Source organism: Eutrema salsugineum, unplaced genomic scaffold, assembly GCF_000478725.1.
Source record: "Eutrema salsugineum unplaced genomic scaffold, Eutsalg1_0 scaffold_9, whole genome shotgun sequence".
Lineage (NCBI taxonomy): Eukaryota > Viridiplantae > Streptophyta > Magnoliopsida > Brassicales > Brassicaceae > Eutrema > Eutrema salsugineum.
In genome coordinates, this window is record NW_006256342.1 from 400,676 (window position 1) to 420,307 (window position 19,632).

The following is a 19,632-nucleotide window of genomic DNA, read 5'->3' on the forward strand; positions in this document are numbered from 1 at the left end:
GATATGATTATGGAAGCAATGATTTTATTTTCTGATGTTGTTATCATAAACCTACGAGAATCTGAGAAACAAATTGATAAGAAAGACACAAACCAAATCTTATTAATGTAAAGGACCTTTCCACTAGAACTATCTAAAAATATCGAAATCCTAAGTTTTATGAAGGTTCAATCAACATCGGATGTAGCCACTTTACCACGTAACTGCATATCGACAATGTCTTGTCTTGGAAGTGTCTCCACAGTTTGTGAATTTGTCGTTGCAAGAAGATGAGTGGCTTCTTTGTTTTTGCGGAAGACAAGGTATGCTATGGCAGCTAAGTAGATGGCAATGCCTGTGAACCCAAGAATTCCACAGAAGACGACAGCGACAAGTTTCATGTGACTATTGATAAGCAGCTTTATAAAACTGCTTACTAGATAGTATATGTTTATTCCCATGATCAAACCACCAATGACCCAAGTCAAAGCTGAAATCTGTAATAAGAAAGGGAACGATATGAAGTTAATAAACAGATGAGGGTTTTCGCTATATATATATATATATTTTCTTGGTTTCATGAAAACAAGTTACATACCGCCTTTGGATTGACGTATGAACCCATCTTGGTTTTGCAGCTAGTGAATTTGAGAAGAGGAACTAGAGCGAACGGTAGCTCGAAGGATAAGATCATCTGTTAAAGATTTATTCATCCATGATTTGATTTGTTGCAGTATGTGATATACATATAGATATAGATATCATTAGAGATGGGAATGATTGTGTTACCGAGGCAATGATGATTAACTTTCCGGCTCCAGCTGAACCGCCGATGAGAGCAACGATTAAACTGGGGATAATAGCTAAGCATCTTGTTAGGAAGTTTCTGAGCCATGGCTCGAGTCTTAGATCAAGAAACCCTTGCATTACGTATTGTCCAGCATAAGTTCCGGTTATCGTTGAGCTCTGCCCGGAAGCAAGAAGCGCGATCGCGAAAAGCTTTGAGCTCCATTTACCCACAACGTTCTGTTTAAAAACAGAGGAAGCAAAAAAGAAAAAATGCTTTAATGTTGTGAAAACATTATTTTTAGAAAGAAACAAAAGCAAGCAACTTACCCGTAGCAGAAACGAAGCCTTGTTTAAGTCCAAATCCTCACAACTAGCTCGATCTGTGGGGCTTAAGTCAGGGGCATTACAAACAGCACCACTAACTGATATCACAGAGACATTTATGAGAAAGGCCACCATTAGAGCCAATCCGCTTTCTATCAAGTAAAACCTGCAAGCTTCCTTGATGCCAGTAGCGGAACGTGGTATTTTCCTGGAGAGAACCAAGGCCGAGTGGAGGAAGAGATTGTGCCTGTGGAACACACACAAAAAAAAAAGACGATCTCAGAAGATTTATCAGAGAAATCTTATGATGATGAGAGATAGAGAGTGAGAGCTTACGGCATAACCATGGCTCCAAGCAAAGAAATTGCAAGACCAGTTGCGCCATTTCCTTTAAGCTGAGGAACAAAGAGACCATGTAGGACTTCTCCTGGGTCTGGCTTTGAGTAGTGGAGCTCAATGAAGAAGCATATGGCAATTGTGAACACAAGGAATGCAATCAAGAACTCCAGCTTTCTCACCTGTAGTAAATCCCCACCACCACAACACAAGAACAAACATCATTAGAGTTGATGACCATAGGCACCGGGAAATCAAAATGAGTCAAAATGAATTACCCCGTATTTTTGAAGTGCGAGAAGCATCAGTGTACTTAATCCAGTCAGAAGAACACCAATCCATACCGGTATGCTAAAGAGCATGTTCAGAGCAAAAGCTGTTCCGATTACTATATAAGGAAACATGTTATGGCAATTAGCACTAATTAACGGAGAGATGTTGGAAACATTATTGAAACACACTAAGGGTAAAGAAAGTTAATGCCTTCCGGGATGTCACAAGCGACTACTGCAATTTCTGCTACGAGCCATAACATAAAGTTTGGAACTTTGGAGTACTCGGCTCTACAATGCTCAGCTAAGTGTTTGCCTGTGATCATGTAGCCCAATTTTAGCAAACCTTGGTATATAAGACTTAAGAGAAACCAAAGAGTGACTTTTTTTGTTGTTATTGAAAGAGTTAACCTGTGACAACACCAAGATTTGCAGCCAGAGATTGAATCAGCAAAGCCGCACAAGAAGCCACCAATATGATCCAAAGTAGCTGTTTTTACAAAGACCAGTTTTTAATTTTATCGAAACGATAATTAGCGAAAGGCGAGTAAGAGAAGGAGATTACAAACGCACCTCATACTTGTACCGTGCTCCGGATTGCAGATCAGTCTCAACTGCAAAACACAGAAAGAAGAATGAAGCATTAATAAAATTAACAGAAAATGATATATAACAGAGAGATGATGTGAGGTGGTTTTATGATCTTACAGTTTCCAGGATCGATATATGCGATGGAAACAAGAAAACCAGGGCCTAAGTAAGCGAAGAAATTCTTCCAGCTTTTCTTCTGCATATATGTAAGAAAATCAATCAAAGTTATCGATCAAACAAAGTCTTTAACATTTTTTTAATCTAAGAATCAAGATTCTCTGTGTGTTTTTAAGTTTAATATGTTGTTGACTCTGACAGCGATTTTCTTGACTCGGAAACAGTTACTGGATTTGATTAATTCGGCTAATTACTAATCAACCAAACACATGTGACATTTCGAAAGATAAGAAAGAACGAAGAAAAAAAAAGGAGAGGAGATTTTTAAGCAAATTACAGGCAAATCTAGTGATTAGAAAGATGAAAAAAAAAAAGAAAACGCAAACCTCAGGAACAATAATCTGATTGGAATCAGAGTTGTCGATGAGTGGAGAGTTGGAGAAGCTTCGGTTACCACCGGGACTCGAGATGAACTGAGGTTGTCCAGATGCTGCAGTCGCCATCGCCGTCTCTCTTTCTTTCCTAATTGATCTCTCTCTGTTAATGCTTTAACAAAAAAAAATATATCTCTCTGTTAATGTCGTCTAACTAATATAACCCGAGCATTGATATTATATATATATATAATTTGGTAAAACGTTTGAGTTCAGTTGATGTTGTCAAGTCTAAATTGATTCACAGGGAAACTAGTTTTTCTAATTTTTTACCATCTCGTACACACACACACACAAAAAGAGGAATGAAAATCCCTATTCTTTTTTAGTAATTTAATTGTGAATCAAACAAAACAAAAACAAAAAACAAAAAGGGTTCTTTGTACGAACCTCGGAATCTCAGAGTAAAGAACTGCTCGGAATCTCAGAGTAAAGAACTGTTGAAGAAAAAGAAACGAAAAAGTGAAGAAGAGATCTCTTTAAAAACAAAAAAAAAAGGAAGTACAAAGGTTGTGACAACTTACAAGACGGAGTTTGTTTTGTTGGGTCCTCCAAAGTGCACCAAAGACGATTTTTTGTTTTGTTTTTATATCAAGAAGATATTACACCCAAAAAAAAAAAAAAGAAGATATTACACTCCATAGGAATGATTTGTTGCAATCCAAAATATATTCTGGGGCAGTTTGGGGAGAATATGCTCCAGATAAAAGCAAATACATATGGAGTGTAATATCTTCTTGATATAAAAAAAAAAGAAAAAAAAAATACATATGAACCAAATTTAACCGGAAGTCTTGACATCCAAAATTAGGCTCTTGGTTAAAGAGTTAGTAGGTAACTCAAACAACTTGATGTGGGTCCCATGTGGAAGCTACGCGTGTGTTTTTGTGTAACGATTGGATCTCAGCGAGTCTAACGAGGTGGGTCCCGCACATTTTCAGTTCTTTTATATTTTAATTTCTTCCAATAGATTCTCTGTAAAAGTGTCATTGGGGCGGCTTTCCCTTGACCCTAGTAATCAACAATCCTGTTTCTCTACTGTTATTGGCATATCAATACGTTTTTGGAAGCATCAAATATTACCAAAAAAAGAAAAAAAATTCATTTATTTGAATACGAATGTTTTTAATCTTCTACTAATAATTAAGCTCATCCTCGTTGTTTTAGTTTTTAAGTCGATCTCCGTCTCAATAGTCATAACCGAGTTTAATATGTAAACTACTGGGATGTAACGGATTAGACTTTTGTCATTAACCTAGCAATGAAAACTTGAATATTTATATTCAGTAGTCTAATTATATTGTTGAAACGAATGAAAGTTTTGTCAATATTTTAGCAATGAATATTGGACGAATATAACATGGGATTATTATAGGATTTCAAATCCGAATTTTGTTCGTTACATATTTTATTTTTCGTACTATAGTATATTTTAGTCTTTTATAGTATTATTTAGATGTCTTAATTTCTGTTTCTCTGAAGCTACATTTAGTTGTTAATGAGGTATCTGACTTTTGCTACTTTTGATTGAAATATTATATAATGTACGAGTTAAGAACAATACTGTAACTTTTTGTTTTGTTTTTGTCTCGTTGTTACTACTTAGTAAAGACTCTAGAATAGTACACTAAATCATGAACCACTGGTGAGAACTATATAAAGATTTCTAAAATATAGTATTAATATATTTAAGATTTTCTCAACAAAAAAGGTTCTACAACTACGTGTTGAGATTTGTTTAGGAAACCCACTCTATATTTGATTATGAAGGGTTTCTCTCTATTATATAGGATTTCTCTCTACTATTTAGGAAACCCACTCTGTTTTCTTTTAATAATTCCACTGAACTATTATTGCTGTGCTCTAAACTCTATGAGAAAAATAGGGTAAAGAATTTTTTTTTTAAATAACGAAACGGAATAATTATTTCGAAGACGGAAGAATAAAGGTTTCGCTATTTCTTTAATTGTCTAAGATGCTCTATTGCCTTTATCCGTACGCTCTAACATATCAGCCATTGCTTGCAATTTATTTATAACCCAAGAATAAATGTGAACCGATATTGAGAATATGCCAATGCTCAGTTAATTTGACCCCCACAATCGACGGCTATTATGTATCAAGAAAAAAAACAACAAAAAGTAAGCTAACTGAAACCATCAATTTAAGATATGGGATATCGATCAAGTTGATATCTGATATTATCAACAAAAAGCGTATCTGTGATATATTCAACACATAATTTTTAATTGTTGTTAACTTGTTATTAATGACTATACAAATTAGTGTACATCATTCTAAAACAACACAAAATTCTTCAAACGTTAAAACCAAACTGTTTTTTTTTGGATAAAAAAACCAAAGGATTAAACTCTATTTAGTTTTAAATCATAGATTCATAATTCAATTAAAATGTCAGAAAACTATAATAAAATTAATATACGTGCTTTGATAAAATGAAAAATCATTTAAATATAATCCGTTTGATATATTTTTAAAAATCTTAGCTATTTGTTTTTAAATGTGTAGTTTAAGGATGACACTTTTTGATCTATAGTTTAAAGTAATGGAAAATATGTTTGATATAAAAAAATGGTGCAAGTTAAATCGATATCCAATAGAAATACTAGTAAAAGTCTTCCACCGCAATTCGAAAAGGTGAATTCATAGGACACTGTTTACCTGTCAAGATGAAATTAATAGATGCAATTATGATATTTTGGTTATATATGGAATTTGACTTACGTATTTACATGCGCTCTTATCTTATTCATTGTGCAGTTATTGTAGTCCATTCAGAAATATACATGTATAGAGAAACGACAGGTGTAGTCGTGTAGAATCTGTAGATGTATTATATGAAATGATCGCGACAACGAATATTTAGATATTGGAAATTTGACTGGTGACGTATTGTTGACTGCGAGTCTATGAGTATGAGATGAGACATGGAGCTGGGATTAGATGAATGCGTTGGTGTAAAAATGGGCTTTTATTTTTAAAATTTGGGCCTTTTTTAGTGAGATGTGAAAAAGATGTATGGGTTGGGTTCATACAACATAAATTAAATATATGTTTTACATGTTTATCTTTTGAAACAATATGTTTTACATGTTGAGCAGAGAGAATGCACACATCAGCAGATACCTTAAAATCATGATTTCTATAAGACATCCCACGAATTTTAAATAATCGATCAAGTTCTTAAATTGATACACAAACTAATCACAAACACATGTAAACAACAACACGGATTTTTTTAGAATCTAAAAAGTAAATATGATGGATTCATATATTTCCCTTTTCAATTAACTAAGTGTCAGTCTCCGATTTAATAGCAACATGGAAATATATATTGGTCAATGTTTACAGTTTAATTACGGCATCATTATTTGGCAGAGAAACAAAAATTTGATAGAATAGCATAAAAATCACGTTTAATATTTTATGCGTTTCTCTTAGTTTACAGACACGTCGTGCATTATTATAATGAACTCGTCAGGAGAATAGTTGAATCGATAGAAACAGTATGATTCATGGACAAGTCCTTTTAGTTTTGGTCGGCCATATATCTATCGTAAAGAGAAAAATAATAAGTATTATCTCAATAAAACAAAACAGACTTGTGACCCCCCCAAAAATGTAAAGCCAATTCGAACCATCGGAATTAAAAATTTGACATACCAAATAAATGTCAAAGAATTGACGGAAACACACTGTTCCTCTGGTGGCTAAGACTAACAATAGCATGTCTGTATGTGGTGGATACATATAACTTCATTCTTATGGTAACGTACGTACATAACTAAGAAAATTCAATCTTTATCACAACGTGTTATTGACGGAAACACACTGTTCCTCTGATGGCTAAGACTAAAAGGGAATAGCATGTCTGTATGTTGTGGATACAGATGACTTCATTTTTATGGTAACGTACGTACATAACATAACTAAGAGAATTCAATACTTATCATAGCATGTAATTTAGTTCCACTTTTATTACGCAATGAAGTTCCTATATACTTTTTTTTTTCAAAAGGAATTTTCTATGGTTCGAGTTCGTTTATTGAAATATATCACAACTATAAATGGGGCAATGTAATATGCAGCCTTTTACAACTACCAATGTCATAATACGAACTACTAATTTAGGAATGAAAGATGGCGTGGGATATCAAAGAAAAGTAAAACAATGCGCACGATTAGAATCTAAGATTTGTGATTAGTCAGGTGGTCGTAAAAATAAGTGGAAATGGACACTAAAAACAAAAACCAAAAGACCATTTCCAAAAAGGCAAGAGGAATTAAGAATAATAATATATTAATAATATATAATAGAAAACACATGTTTTCGACCTTTAACTAAGTTCATGAATCCTTGAATTGTACGGCCTTATTGTTCCTTGAGCTAAGTTCAATGCATCTCTGGCGGACCTACTACCTTCATTTTTTTGGTGTTAAAGAGGGGACCTTCTACTTAACTAACCTCCTTTGTCAAAAAAAAAAAAAAAAACTAACCTCTTTCGATGAGAAAATTGTTATATTCATTATAATCAATGTATTAAAAAATAGCAGTAGTTGTTATATTAAGGAAATACATTGATCTTTTAAGTCGATATGCTCATAATTTTCTCACCCTGAATATATTTCGACTGTACTTGACATATCTTGTAAGTGTATGTATCACTTGTGTTTCTGATTCGTGGACCTCTCTCTTTGAGCTATATCGGGTAGATAAGGTTGTCACAAAAAATCAAGGATATGAAAGTTAACATTAAAACCAAATAAAAAGTATAAAACAATATTTCAAACAAACAAAAATAAAATAAAACAAAAGTTATTGTGATATGGAAGAAATATTGTTTAAAATGTAAAAATAATATACATGCTTAGTTAATGTCAAGTTGTGTAATCTCTGTTGCATTCATCGTTAACTTTACAAGACTTTATATACAAAGCAACTCCCTTAACAATAGGAGATAATCTCAAATCTATGATAACATCAAATCTAAGATACAATCTTATCCGAACATATACTTAGGAATATTCCAATACTCCCCCTCAAGGTGGTGCATGAAGGTCTCGAATGCCCATCTTGCCAAATAAATGACGTAGTTTCTGACGACCCAATGCTTTCGTAAGTAGATCGGCCGGCTGATCAGACGTTCCAATTGGTTGAGTTGAAATGATGCCGGCTGTAACACCATCGCGTACGAAATGACAATCTGCTTCAACATGCTTTGTTCGTTCATGAAATACAGGATTGTTGGCAATCTTGATTGCTGCCTGGTTGTCACAGTACAAGGGGATCGGTTGATTTTGAACAATTCCAAGACTGTCTAGAATCGACTTCGTCCACTGCAGTTCCTGATACGTCAAAGCCATCGACCGATACTCTGCCTCTGCTGTAGAACGAGCCACTACTTCTTGTTTCTTCGTCTTCCAAGTGACTACAGAGTCGCCAAGCATAACAATGTAACCTGAAAGTGATCGTCGCGTGAGTGGACACGCTGCCCAGTCCGAATCGCAATAAGCTGATATTTGAAGATCATTCTTCGAGCTTAACAGAATGCCTTGTCCCGGTGTTCCTTTTAAATATCGTACCATGCGCAGCGCTGCTTCCCAATGCTTTTGTCGAGGGCGATGCATGAACTGTGCTAAAATATGAACCCCATAGCTCAAATCTGGACGAGTGACAGCCAAGTAAACGAGACGTCCGACCAAGCGTCTGTACCGAACAGTAAAGAAAGCACCTTCGTCGCGGCCAAGATCATGATTCTGCTCTATAGGATTTACCGCAGGCTTAGCTCCAAGAAGACCACACTCTCGGACTATATCGAGAGCATATTTGCGTTGAGACAGATAAATACCATCTTTTCCACGAGAAACTTCAATTCTCAAGAAATACTTTAAAACACCCAAGTCCTTCATATGGAAACACCTGTTAAGATAGCTCTTAAAGTTTGATATCAGAGCAGAATCATTACCACCGATGACTAAGTCATCAACGTAAACCAGAACATAGACCACCGAAGCACCCTTGGTTAATGTAAACAAAGAATAATCTGAGTAGTTTTGTTTGAAACCGAAACCGATCAAGGCCTGCGACAACTTAGCGAACCAGCACCTTGGGGCTTGCTTAAGCCCGTAAAGAGACTTGCGCAACCTGCACACCTGATTGGGCTTTGAAGACTGAAAACCTGGCGGCAATTTCATGTACACTTCCTCCTCTAAATCACCATGGAGGAATGCGTTGTGGACGTCCATCTGATGTAGTTCCCAGTCTTTCGCAGCTGAGACCTCTAGGAGAATTCGAACCGTATTCATTTTGACGACAGGAGCAAATGTTTCCTTATAGTCATGTCCTTCTTTCTGCGTGTTACCAAGGATCACCAATCTCGCTTTGTACCTTTCCACTGTGCCATCAGCTTTAAATTTCGTGCGATACACCCATTTGCAACCTAATGCGCGTTTGTTTGGAGGGAGATCCGTGACATCCCAGGTATGTTGTCGTTCCAAAGCACCAACTTCAGAACCCATTGCATTGCGCCAAATTTCCAGCAGAACAGCTTCCTTATACGAAATCGGATCATCGGAAGCCAGGACAGCGGCGCAGAACATCTGCTCAGCGAGTGACAAACGATGACAAGAGATGAAATCAGTCAGGGGATAAAGGGACTTACTTGAAGACTTTGAAGAAGCAGGTGTCGTGAGGTGTGAGGGGTCTATCGTGCGAGCAGTGTAGACGTGAAAAGGTTTGAGCAGAACAGACCGAGTCTTTTCGCGTTTACCTCTGCCAAGTTCCTCTGTCTCAACAGGTGGCTGAACAACTTGATCCTCGACCATGGGATTAGTAACTCCCCCTGACTCTGAAGAAGAGGTGCTGATAACAGGTGTTGCTGGAATCGAAACACTAGGAGCGTCTGATGGCGCTAATATTGGAGCATCCGCAGTTAAATCCGGTTCGTCAAAGATCGCAGGATGCGGAGAAACAGATGGAGAAGACAGCTCCGAGGATGGTGGTGTAGTTTCGTAGGGAAACACCGTTTCGTGAAACACGACATCGCGAGATGTAAAGGACTTCTCTGTTTCGAGATCAAACACCAACCAACCTTTTTGGTTAGTGGGATAGCCCAAGAAGACACATCAGATTCCTTTGGCTCCAAACTTGTCATTGTCGCGGGCCACACGCTTGGCATAGCACAAGGTACCGAATGTGCGAATATTATCGAGAGAAGGTACTGTTCCAAAGAGTGCCTCATAAGGTGTCTTGTAGTCCAATAGTTTAGTTGGCGTTCTATTGATCAAGTAAGTGGCTGTCAAAACCGCTTCTCCCCAGAATCGTATCGGAAGATGAGCTTGAAACAATAGCGACCTGGCAACATTTAGAATGTGCCTATGCTTTCTTTCAACTCGCCCGTTTTGTTGAGGCGTAGCAACACATGACGTCTGGTGGACAATACCATTATCCGCAAAGAAAGACTTTAAGCAAACGAATTCTGAGCCGTTGTCGCTGCGCACTGTTTGAATGTGTGTTTTGAATTGTCGAGCAACAAATTTGAAGAAGGCTTTTAAAGCACCGGGTGCTTCCTTTTTTTCGAGCAAGAGAATCGTCCAAACAGCACGTGAGAAGTCGTCGACAATGGTCAAGAAATAGCGAGCACCACATGAGGATGGTTCTCGATATGGTCCCCAAAGATCACAGTGAATCATAGAAAAAATTGCACCAGCTTTATTGGAACTCTCTGAAAATTTAATACGAGATTGTTTGGCTCGAACACAGACGTCGCAAGCCTTTTCAAAACCATTGGAACTACTAGAAAAACTGCATAAATCCGATAAAACTGAAAGAACTTTTGCTGACGGATGGCCTAGCCGACGATGCCACAGCTCTCGATCACCCAACTATCTAGCAGAGTTTGCTCGAACTGCAACCGCACCGGTGTAATGATAGACCCCGTCATGCGCCTCACCCGCACCAATCAAAGTCTTCGAAGTTTGGTCCTGTATCAAACAAAACTTCTTTGTGAATAATACAAAACTGGCAACATCATCAAGAAGTTGAGCCACAGAGATCAATGTAATGGATAAATGTGGCGCATAATAAACTCGACGTAAGATGAGTCTTCCACCAAGGCTCAAGGTGCCATATTGGGATGCCCAGGTGATGTGCCCATTTGGCAAGGTAATCGGACAGGGATCAATTGTAACCACATCGGTTAGCAAAGTGATGTCGCCTGTCATATGGTGGGAGGCGCCAGAATCGATGATAATGTCAAAGCGACTGCTTTTGCCAAAAAAATAAAGTTTTTTTGTCTTACCCGAAAGCTTTTCCGAGGAGGAACTCTGTTTTTGAGAGTTCATGAACTGAGCTAGTGACGACCATTGCTCCGGAGTGAAACTGGGAATACCGGGAGTGTCTGTTGTGTCTCCGACCTGAGCATTGTTGGATCAAAAACCGGAGCCACGGCCTCCACGTCCTCTGTTTGGATTAGCTTGACCACGTCCTCCTCTGCCTCTGCCTGAATCACCGCTTTGGGCTTTGGATTTGTCGGACCACCACTCCGGAAATCCGATGAGCTGGAAGCAGCTACTTGCCTCATGCCCTGATTTGCCACAATGTGAGCAAGCCGTTGATGGACGAACGAAGCGATTAGCTGCCGCCTGTGGCTGTCGAGACGACGAAGGTGGTGATGATGTGGTGGCTGAGAAACCCACCGCAGGTACACGTTCCTCCGTCATCCGCATTGCTGCAATGTGTCGCTCTTCCTGTATGATCTGAGAATAGATGAGTTCCAGATTCATGTCAGTGCCTCTGCTCAAAATATTTGAGCGTGCTGTTCCAAAGCGGGAGTTGTCGAGTCCCATGAGAAACTGATGTGCTCGGACCTTTTCCTTGCTCTTCTCGGATGCCACCATGGAAGAGCAGTCGGAGCTTTTGCAGCAGCAGGAGAACCCTTTGTCAAAATCAGCAAGATCATCCCATAAGACTTTAAGTTTTCCGTAGTATTCCTCCACGGAGTCACCTCCTTGCTTACACGCCGTAATATCCGCCTGAAGTTGATGAATGCGAGTATCATCGCTCACCGAGAATCGTCTTCTAAGACCTGACCACATGGTCGTCGCGCTTTCCACCAAAGAAATCGAGGGTCGGAGTTTCGGTTCGACACTGCTATAGATCCATCCAATGATCATAGCGTTGACCATGTCCCACTTTTCTGCCTCGTCAGAATCGTCGGACGGCCTCTTTAGGGTTCCGTCAATAAACCCTAACTTTCTCTTGGCGCGAAGAGAGTTAATCATCAGCTTCGCCCATCGTTCATAGTTGGCTCCGTTTAACAATATCGGAGTTTGCACTTGCCCCGTATGGTCTGAGGGATGAAGGTAATATGGAGAGACGAGCTTGTCGCTTGTAGGAGCAAGAGAGGTAGCTGTTGAAGTGTCTGTGTCGGTCATGATGTGTGTGTTTGATAAAAAAAGAAAATAAGAGACGAACAGAGCGTCGTAAGAGAAATGAACTTGGATCAGTTTAGTTGCTCTGATACCATGTCAAGTTGTGTAATCTCTGTTGCATTCATCGTTAACTTTACAAGGCTTTATATACAAAGCAACTCCCTTAACAATAGGAGATAATCTCAAATCTAGGATAACATCAAATCTAAGATACAATCTTATCCGAACATATACTTAGGAATATTCCAATAGTTAATAAGTTAAAAGCTTTATACTAAATCAAAATAAAAGAATATATAACTCAAATTTGAGTATGAATTAAGATACTCTCTTATTCTAGTCTAAGAAAATGTACGGATCTAAGAACACTTCAATCAATTGGTATCTCACATGGTATTGCAACATTTGAGAAGAAAAGGTAATTTTATTTAATTTAAGATATATTATCTCACATGGTATGTCAAATAGTTAAGAAATTCAATTAAAATTATCTCAAAATTTTTTATTTTAGATATCTTTGGATAGGTTTCTCAACAACTTAGGATATCCATCTAATAAAATAATGATATTTATTTTTCGTCTAAATGTTGCTATACCCATATAAAACAGAGATGCTCTAATATCCTTTGTTATCTTATATCTCAATCATGCTTGACAAAAAAAAAACATAAATCGTGCAATTTTGAAAAATAAATCTGGATGGCGATTCCAAGTAAATAAAAAAACCTTTATAAAGAGAGGTGTAGACCGGAAGAAGAAGAAGACAGGCAGGGAGAGAAATGGAAGCAAACCAAACCACTCGTGTAGTCGTGTGCAAGGATGTTTCGAGTCAACGTGGTCAACGGTCAAAGAGGTCAAAGAGGTCAAAGTCTTTAAAATACAGGAAAATTGCACTTTCGTTACTTGGCTGCGTCTGTTCTGTCTTTTGGATGGACGAGAATAGTTTTGCTTTTGGTTTGAATTTTTTTGTCCACTTGTGTTTTCATTTTTAAAGTTTTTCATTTTCCTGACTTCATCACCAGTGACGTCCATTCCAAAACCAAAATCCCATCACCGACTAAAAATCTTTTTTTTTTTCTCTCTACAATCTGGTTTTTTTTTTTTTTTTTTGGCCGGCTACACTGTTTTTAGATCCATTCTCAAACATGGATAATGTTTGACCCAAAAAAACAATATCTTCTAACCGGAAAACGTCAGCTACGTTGTTTGTAATTTTAATTAATGTATAGGGTTTATACTTTATAGGCTATAGACTTCCTCAATTGCAACAAGATTTCGTTTAAATTATTAAAAAATTAGGTTGAATATATATATATATATATTTGTTAAAACATATATATCATAATTACTTCTGAGTTCTGATTAGGGAGAAAGTATGTCGTTTTAGATCAGGGTTTGAATGAAAAGAGAGATATTGTCGATGACTAGTTCTAAATCTCGATCGACTTTCTTTTTAAGATCGTTTTTGAAAGCTATACACTTAATCCTAAACTTACTCCCGGATTCTTTTTTTTTCAAGTTGTTATATTTCAGAAGTAACATTTTCTTAAGGATTTCATCGTGGCCTCGAAAATATTTATTTTATAGACTTGATCATACATATACAATGTACTAAAAGATAGAACCCTATAAATTTAGTATGTCGAAACAAACATAATACACAAAACGGCCAAAATTTTCAAAATGAATTTTCCTACGATATGCATGAGATTTTTATATTTTTCATTTGTACGTGTATAAATAATATATTTATGTATGTATGTACACATATCGGATATCATTTAAGCTCGATTGTGGAACGAAATCTGTGGAGGGATCAAGGGAATTAAGAATGTATCATTTTATATATACTGCATACTGTACGTTTAATGAGCCATACACGAAGATATAAAGACTATATTTTTGTTATTTGTCCATTATAAGAAAAAACTAAACAAATTTAAAACTAAAAAAACCTTAAATACAATGCCTTTGTAAACTCTTTTTTTTATATATATAAAAAAATACCAAAACTCCAAAAGGAAGAAGAAGGAAAGCAGGATTTGATAAACAAGACTCATCACCACAGACACTATCGTGAACTGTCCAATGGTTTTCGAAAAGCCGTGTCGGCTTGACTTTGACCCAACAAGGCACACGTTTGCATGATAAAATACTTTGTGATCACTACCGAAGAATCTCCCAATTATTAAATATAGTGACTAACATTCAAACATATAAGCCACGTTCTGCACACCCTACTAATAGTATTATTTTATTCGTCAACTCGTAACAAATTAATTATTAAATACTAGAATACTAAACATGTCAAAAAAAGAAAGAATATATTAAACTTCTAATTGAGCACGCCTTTACTACATTTCATAATTATAAACCCTCAATCAATCATTTCTTTTTATCTTAAATGTCGTTCGTAATCTTTCCTTTATGTATGAAGTTATTTAAAAGGGTTCGTAATCTTTCCTTTATGTATTAAGTTATTTAAAAGGCATTGTAATTACTGTATAGTATATTAGTAATATTTAGGTCTATTAGTTAAATCCATGAAATGTATTGAACCACAGTTAAGCTTGTTTGACAAATATTTAATATTCGTTTCTTTACTATCCAAATGAACCGAAGAATTTCTAAATCGTACATACGTTAGTTAGCCAGTTAGGTGCTGTTTAAGGGAAAAGATGATGTAATTTTTTTGTTGTTTTGCCAACGATGGAAATAGTTTTTGTTTCATATATATATTAATATATATAAGGGTTTTAATATACAATATAGTATAGTCGACGGGAAAAATGTGTATAGTTTATACGAAAGGAATAAATCAATAATAACTAACATCTCAAAGAAAACGTGGATCGAATCTTAATTATAATATTATTTTGTAGACAGCAGAATCAATAAGGATTGGACCAAATAAATAATGGAGTCAACAAACAATCAAGAAAAGAATTGAAAACTGAGATTAAGTTTAGTTGGAAAACTGGTAAGGATTGGACCAAATACGTGGGCGAGTGGACCCGAGAGCGTCGAGTTGTGTCTTAAAGACAAAAAAAAAGTAAAAGGAAAGGAATTTGATAAGTCGATTAGTTTATTGCATGAAAATGAAAAGCACATGCTCCTCTCTCTCCTCTTTCCACCTAGTTTCCTCTTAACACGTCCTTTATATAAAGAAGTATCAAAATCATTCATTCTTCAACGATCTCAGAAGAGAAAAAGAAGAACCCAAGATCGACTCTTATTACGAATCTCCCAACTTTTTCCTCAGCTTACGGAACTCCCATACATACACAAGAACCAGATCGAAGATTCATTGTACATCTATATATACATATATGGACCAGTATTCATCGTCGTCTTTGGTTGATACTTCTTTAGATCTCACTATCGGCGTTACTCGTATGCGAGTTGATGAAGATTCAACGGTATGCTTCTCTTGTGTTCTTGATCGTTTACATATTCAATTACACATTTCCGTGGAAATTGTTTGTATTTCATTTTACCATATGAACACACATATATTTTATATACGATCGCAAATATCTACAGATGTACATATATGTTGTATATCCATATATTTTTGCATATCCACATATATATAATATATATACGAATAATTCTAGATATACTTGGTTTATATATTTATAAATTTATAAACTTCAACCAAAAAAATATCTTAAGAATTCATGTGTATTCTTAAGAAATTGTTTGTATTTAAAGGATTAAGAATTCATGTGTTGAGTTCTTGAAATTTGACTGAACCAGCAGATCATATGTTTTATAATAATATTTGAAGATATAATTACTAAATTCATGCAATATATATAAATGATTAATTGCAGAATACAAATGCTTTGGTGGATGAATTAAACCGAGTGAGAGCTGAGAACAAGAAGCTCTCGGAGATGCTAACTTTGATGTGTGACAATTACAACGTTTTGAGGAAGCAGTTGATGGAATATGTTAACAAGAGCAACATGGCCGAGAGAGACCAAATCAGTCCTCCCAAGAAACGCAAATCTCCGGTGAGAGATGACGCAATTAGTTCGGCGGTTATCGGTGGAGTGTCGGAGAGTAGCTCGACGGATCAAAGTGATCAGTATCTGTGTAAGAAGCAGAGAGAAAAGACTGTTGTAAAGGAGAAAGTCTCAAGAGTTTATTACAAGACCGAAGCTTCTGACACTACCCTTGTAAGCCTCTCATGCATGAAATTATCATATTTGGTTCATATCTTGATCAAGAATATGCATATATATATATATAGTATATTGATTTTAATAATTGTTTCTTAATTATTATAGGTTGTGAAAGATGGATATCAATGGAGGAAATATGGACAGAAAGTGACTAGAGACAATCCATCCCCAAGAGCTTACTTCAAATGTGCCTGTGCTCCAAGCTGTTCTGTCAAAAAGAAGGTAAACAATAATAAGAAGAAGCAAATATTGACATTTCGCTAAAAATTTGAATTGCAAATGACGTCAATTTGCTCTTCATATTAATCTTATTTGGATTCTGTGTTGGTTTTATTTCAGGTTCAGAGAAGTGTAGAGGACCAATCCGTGTTGGTAGCAACTTATGAGGGTGAACATAACCATCCAATGCCATCGCAGATCGATTCAAACAATGGTTTAAACCGCTACGTCCCTCTTGGTGGTGCGGCTCCATCAGCTGCTGCAGCCAACAGTAGTAGTAGCTTGGCTGAGCCTGTGACTACCGTTGATCTGACTGAATCCAAGAAAGTGATGAGCCCAACATCAAGAATCGACTTTCCAGAAGTTCAGAAACTCTTGGTGGAGCAAATGGCTTCTTCCTTGACAAAAGATCCTAACTTTACGGCAGCGTTAGCCGCAGCTGTTACCGGAAGATTGTATCAGCAGAATCAAACCGACAAGTAGTTTAGTTTCAAATTTCGTTAGTGTTTTTAGATTGAAATTTGGCATGAAAGAAAGAGTAGATGATAATAATCCCTTGTGAGACAGGAAATGTAACATGTAATCGTTTTCATACAATCTTCAATACATTCGGCTTAGAAACTTCTCCTAGTTTAACAACAAAAGCATCTGTACAACAACAACAACTGCCAACGCAACACAATAGCAAACAAAGCAGCAGAGAGTGTTAAACTATTCTTTCTTGGTAATTCTTGGTTTTTCTTTAATGATATGATCGTGACCAGCTCAGAGGAGGAGGAACCAGAGGTAGCTGGCAGGATCACTCGTTCCAGAGCTAGAGAGATGGCTAAGGAGGCTCACGCACTCATTGCCACGGAGGACAGCGAACACCAGGAGGCTGGAGCTCACATCTTCAACATTTCTATCTTGAAGAATGAAGAACCCAGTAACAATGACTAGGTAACTTAGGTGATGATTCTGTACTCTTTTCCTTGGTGAGGATTTTGGAAGGCAAGGAGGTTCTTCTCCAAGGTTTTTAACGAGGCAGAAATCATTGCTACGTCGAGTTACTTAGAAGTTGTTACTAATGGGTAATAACGTGCTAAGTCACAATGACTTATGCACTAGTTGTTTAGGCGCACCACTTAGGTTTAGAAGGGACGCCTCGCTGTTTTATTTTCAAATTAAACTTCTTGTTGTTTTATTTCAAACTCCATGTTGTTTTGTTATTAGGGCTGCGATTTTCTCTCTTAGTCTATAAAAAAGAGAAAATCGCCTATGTCATATTCAGTGAAGAATTTTTTGATCAAACTTTTAACGTGTTCTTCTCTCTTTTCGATTTCTGAGAACTAAAAAAAAAACTCTGAAATTCGAATCTCTTAAAACTAATCTGTTTACAAGAGATTCTGCTATCACCATCACATCCCTCTCACGATCCATCGACGAATCCATCCACCACCATCTCAAACCATCGATCCGCCGCATCACACCACCATCTCCCTCCATCGATCTCTCATCGCGCCACCATCGCTTCATCACGCCAATATCATCGCATCTGTCCCTCCAAGTCATGATCTCAATTCGCCTGTTGCCTTATCTTCAGAGTTGATCTCCTCAGATCGTATCACGTGGTATCAGAACCAACTCTGAACCAAAGGCTGAGCGAACTCTAACCCTAATCTCTGTACCTTGAAATTTTCGATTCTAAACCTAGATTAGCTGGTGTCGATCCCTGCTTTCATCGTTTGAATTCTTGATTAGGTCGATTCTTATTGTTTCGTGTCTAGGGTTTGTTTCGTTATCGTTTTCGTTAGGTTTGTTAAGAGTTATCGAATCGTATCACTCGTTTTGTTTTGATATTTGTTAATCGTGTTCGTTTTAGTTTGTTTCGCTGCATCACTTCTATATCGTCGTTAGGTTGCATCGATCTGGTCTTTGCTGCTTATCCATTGTGTCGTGTGGTGTCCGAAATTTTGTTAGTTTTTAGTTTCATTGGTTCGTATCGTGTCTAGGGTTTTGATAGTCTTCGTGTTTCGCATTCGTTAGGAGTCTTCGAGTTGTCGTTTGCGTTTAGGCCTAAAATCTTTGTATTTTTCGGCTGTTTCGTTTAGATTTGATAAGAGAGTCTTGTATTTTCGTTAGTTATGTTTAAAAAAAAAAAAAAAAAAAAAAAAAAAATTTTCGTTAGTTAGTACACAAAAAAAAAATTTTTCGTTAAATTTCATTAGTTTCTTTGAGTTTGTTTTTAGATTTCGTGGAGATCGGTTCATTTTTTTTTATGATGAGTTTAGTTTTGCTGTTTTCGTGATTTCTTCTCGAACAAGTTACTGCGAGTTTTTATTTTTTTATTTTTTAGGTACCATGGAGCTTTCGGCTGAGACAATGGAAGCTCTGAACCGAGCAATGTCTCAACAAATCAAAGAATCGAATCAAGCCATAACAACTCAGCTCACCCAACAAATCGAACAACTCAACGACAAGTTCGAGACCAAGATGAGTGATCTGCTCAAAGATCTCAGTGCAAGTGGAGAAGAGTCGTCTCAAACCCCAACTCCTTCGGAAGCAATGCGACTAGCAAAGGGTAAAGGGCACATAGGATCCTCCCGGAAACTTCCACGCCACCCAACACCTTCCGAAGCCAGGACTAAAGCTAAGTCCAACCGAAGCCAAATTGGGGGCAGAGAGACTACGTTTAATCCGAGGAGGAATCCTACTGGTGCAGAACGAGATGGCCCAAGGGTAGATCGTCAGCACCGCCGAGAGGAATATATTGCTGGACATAGAGTTACCCTGGAATCAGATCCAGAATACTATGAGGAGGACGAAGCCTCTGATCATAGCAGAGAAACTGTGAGACGAGATCGAGGCCGAGGACATGCTCGAGATTATGATCCTCTACGTCAGCAGCTGCGTCATATCAAAATCCAGTATCCTCCTTTCCATGGAACC

The 19,632-nt window shown here is 37.0% G+C and overlaps 2 protein-coding genes across 3 annotated transcripts; one reads left to right on the forward strand and one right to left on the reverse strand.

The window, feature by feature from the left end:
- Positions 1–7: 7 nt before the first annotated feature.
- LOC18007881 (metal transporter Nramp1) lies at positions 8–3,410 on the reverse strand. 2 transcript variants are annotated; one of them, XM_006389774.2, is made up of 13 exons: positions 3,367–3,410; positions 3,233–3,279; positions 2,795–2,945; positions 2,409–2,487; positions 2,274–2,314; positions 2,112–2,190; positions 1,912–2,016; positions 1,707–1,816; positions 1,429–1,610; positions 1,096–1,339; positions 769–1,005; positions 578–673; positions 8–476 (listed from the first exon to the last, which is right to left on the reverse strand). In XM_006389774.2, the coding sequence occupies exons 3-13, from the start codon at positions 2,909–2,911 to the stop codon at positions 168–170; spliced, it is 1,599 nt and encodes a 532-aa protein (XP_006389836.1). In that variant the 5' UTR covers positions 2,912–2,945; positions 3,233–3,279; positions 3,367–3,410; the 3' UTR covers positions 8–167. The 2 variants fall into 2 exon arrangements, with proteins under 2 accessions (XP_006389836.1, XP_024006641.1); XM_024150873.1 differs by having other exon boundaries at positions 2,795–2,954; positions 3,367–3,396.
- A 12,058-nt stretch (positions 3,411–15,468) lies between these two features.
- Positions 15,469–17,348, forward strand: LOC18008501 (probable WRKY transcription factor 40). The gene is made up of 4 exons (XM_006389776.2): positions 15,469–15,714; positions 16,132–16,479; positions 16,591–16,707; positions 16,825–17,348. Exons 1-4 carry the CDS (start codon positions 15,625–15,627, stop codon positions 17,185–17,187), a joined length of 918 nt encoding a protein of 305 aa, XP_006389838.1. The 5' UTR covers positions 15,469–15,624; the 3' UTR covers positions 17,188–17,348.
- The last annotated feature ends 2,284 nt before the right edge of the window (positions 17,349–19,632 follow it).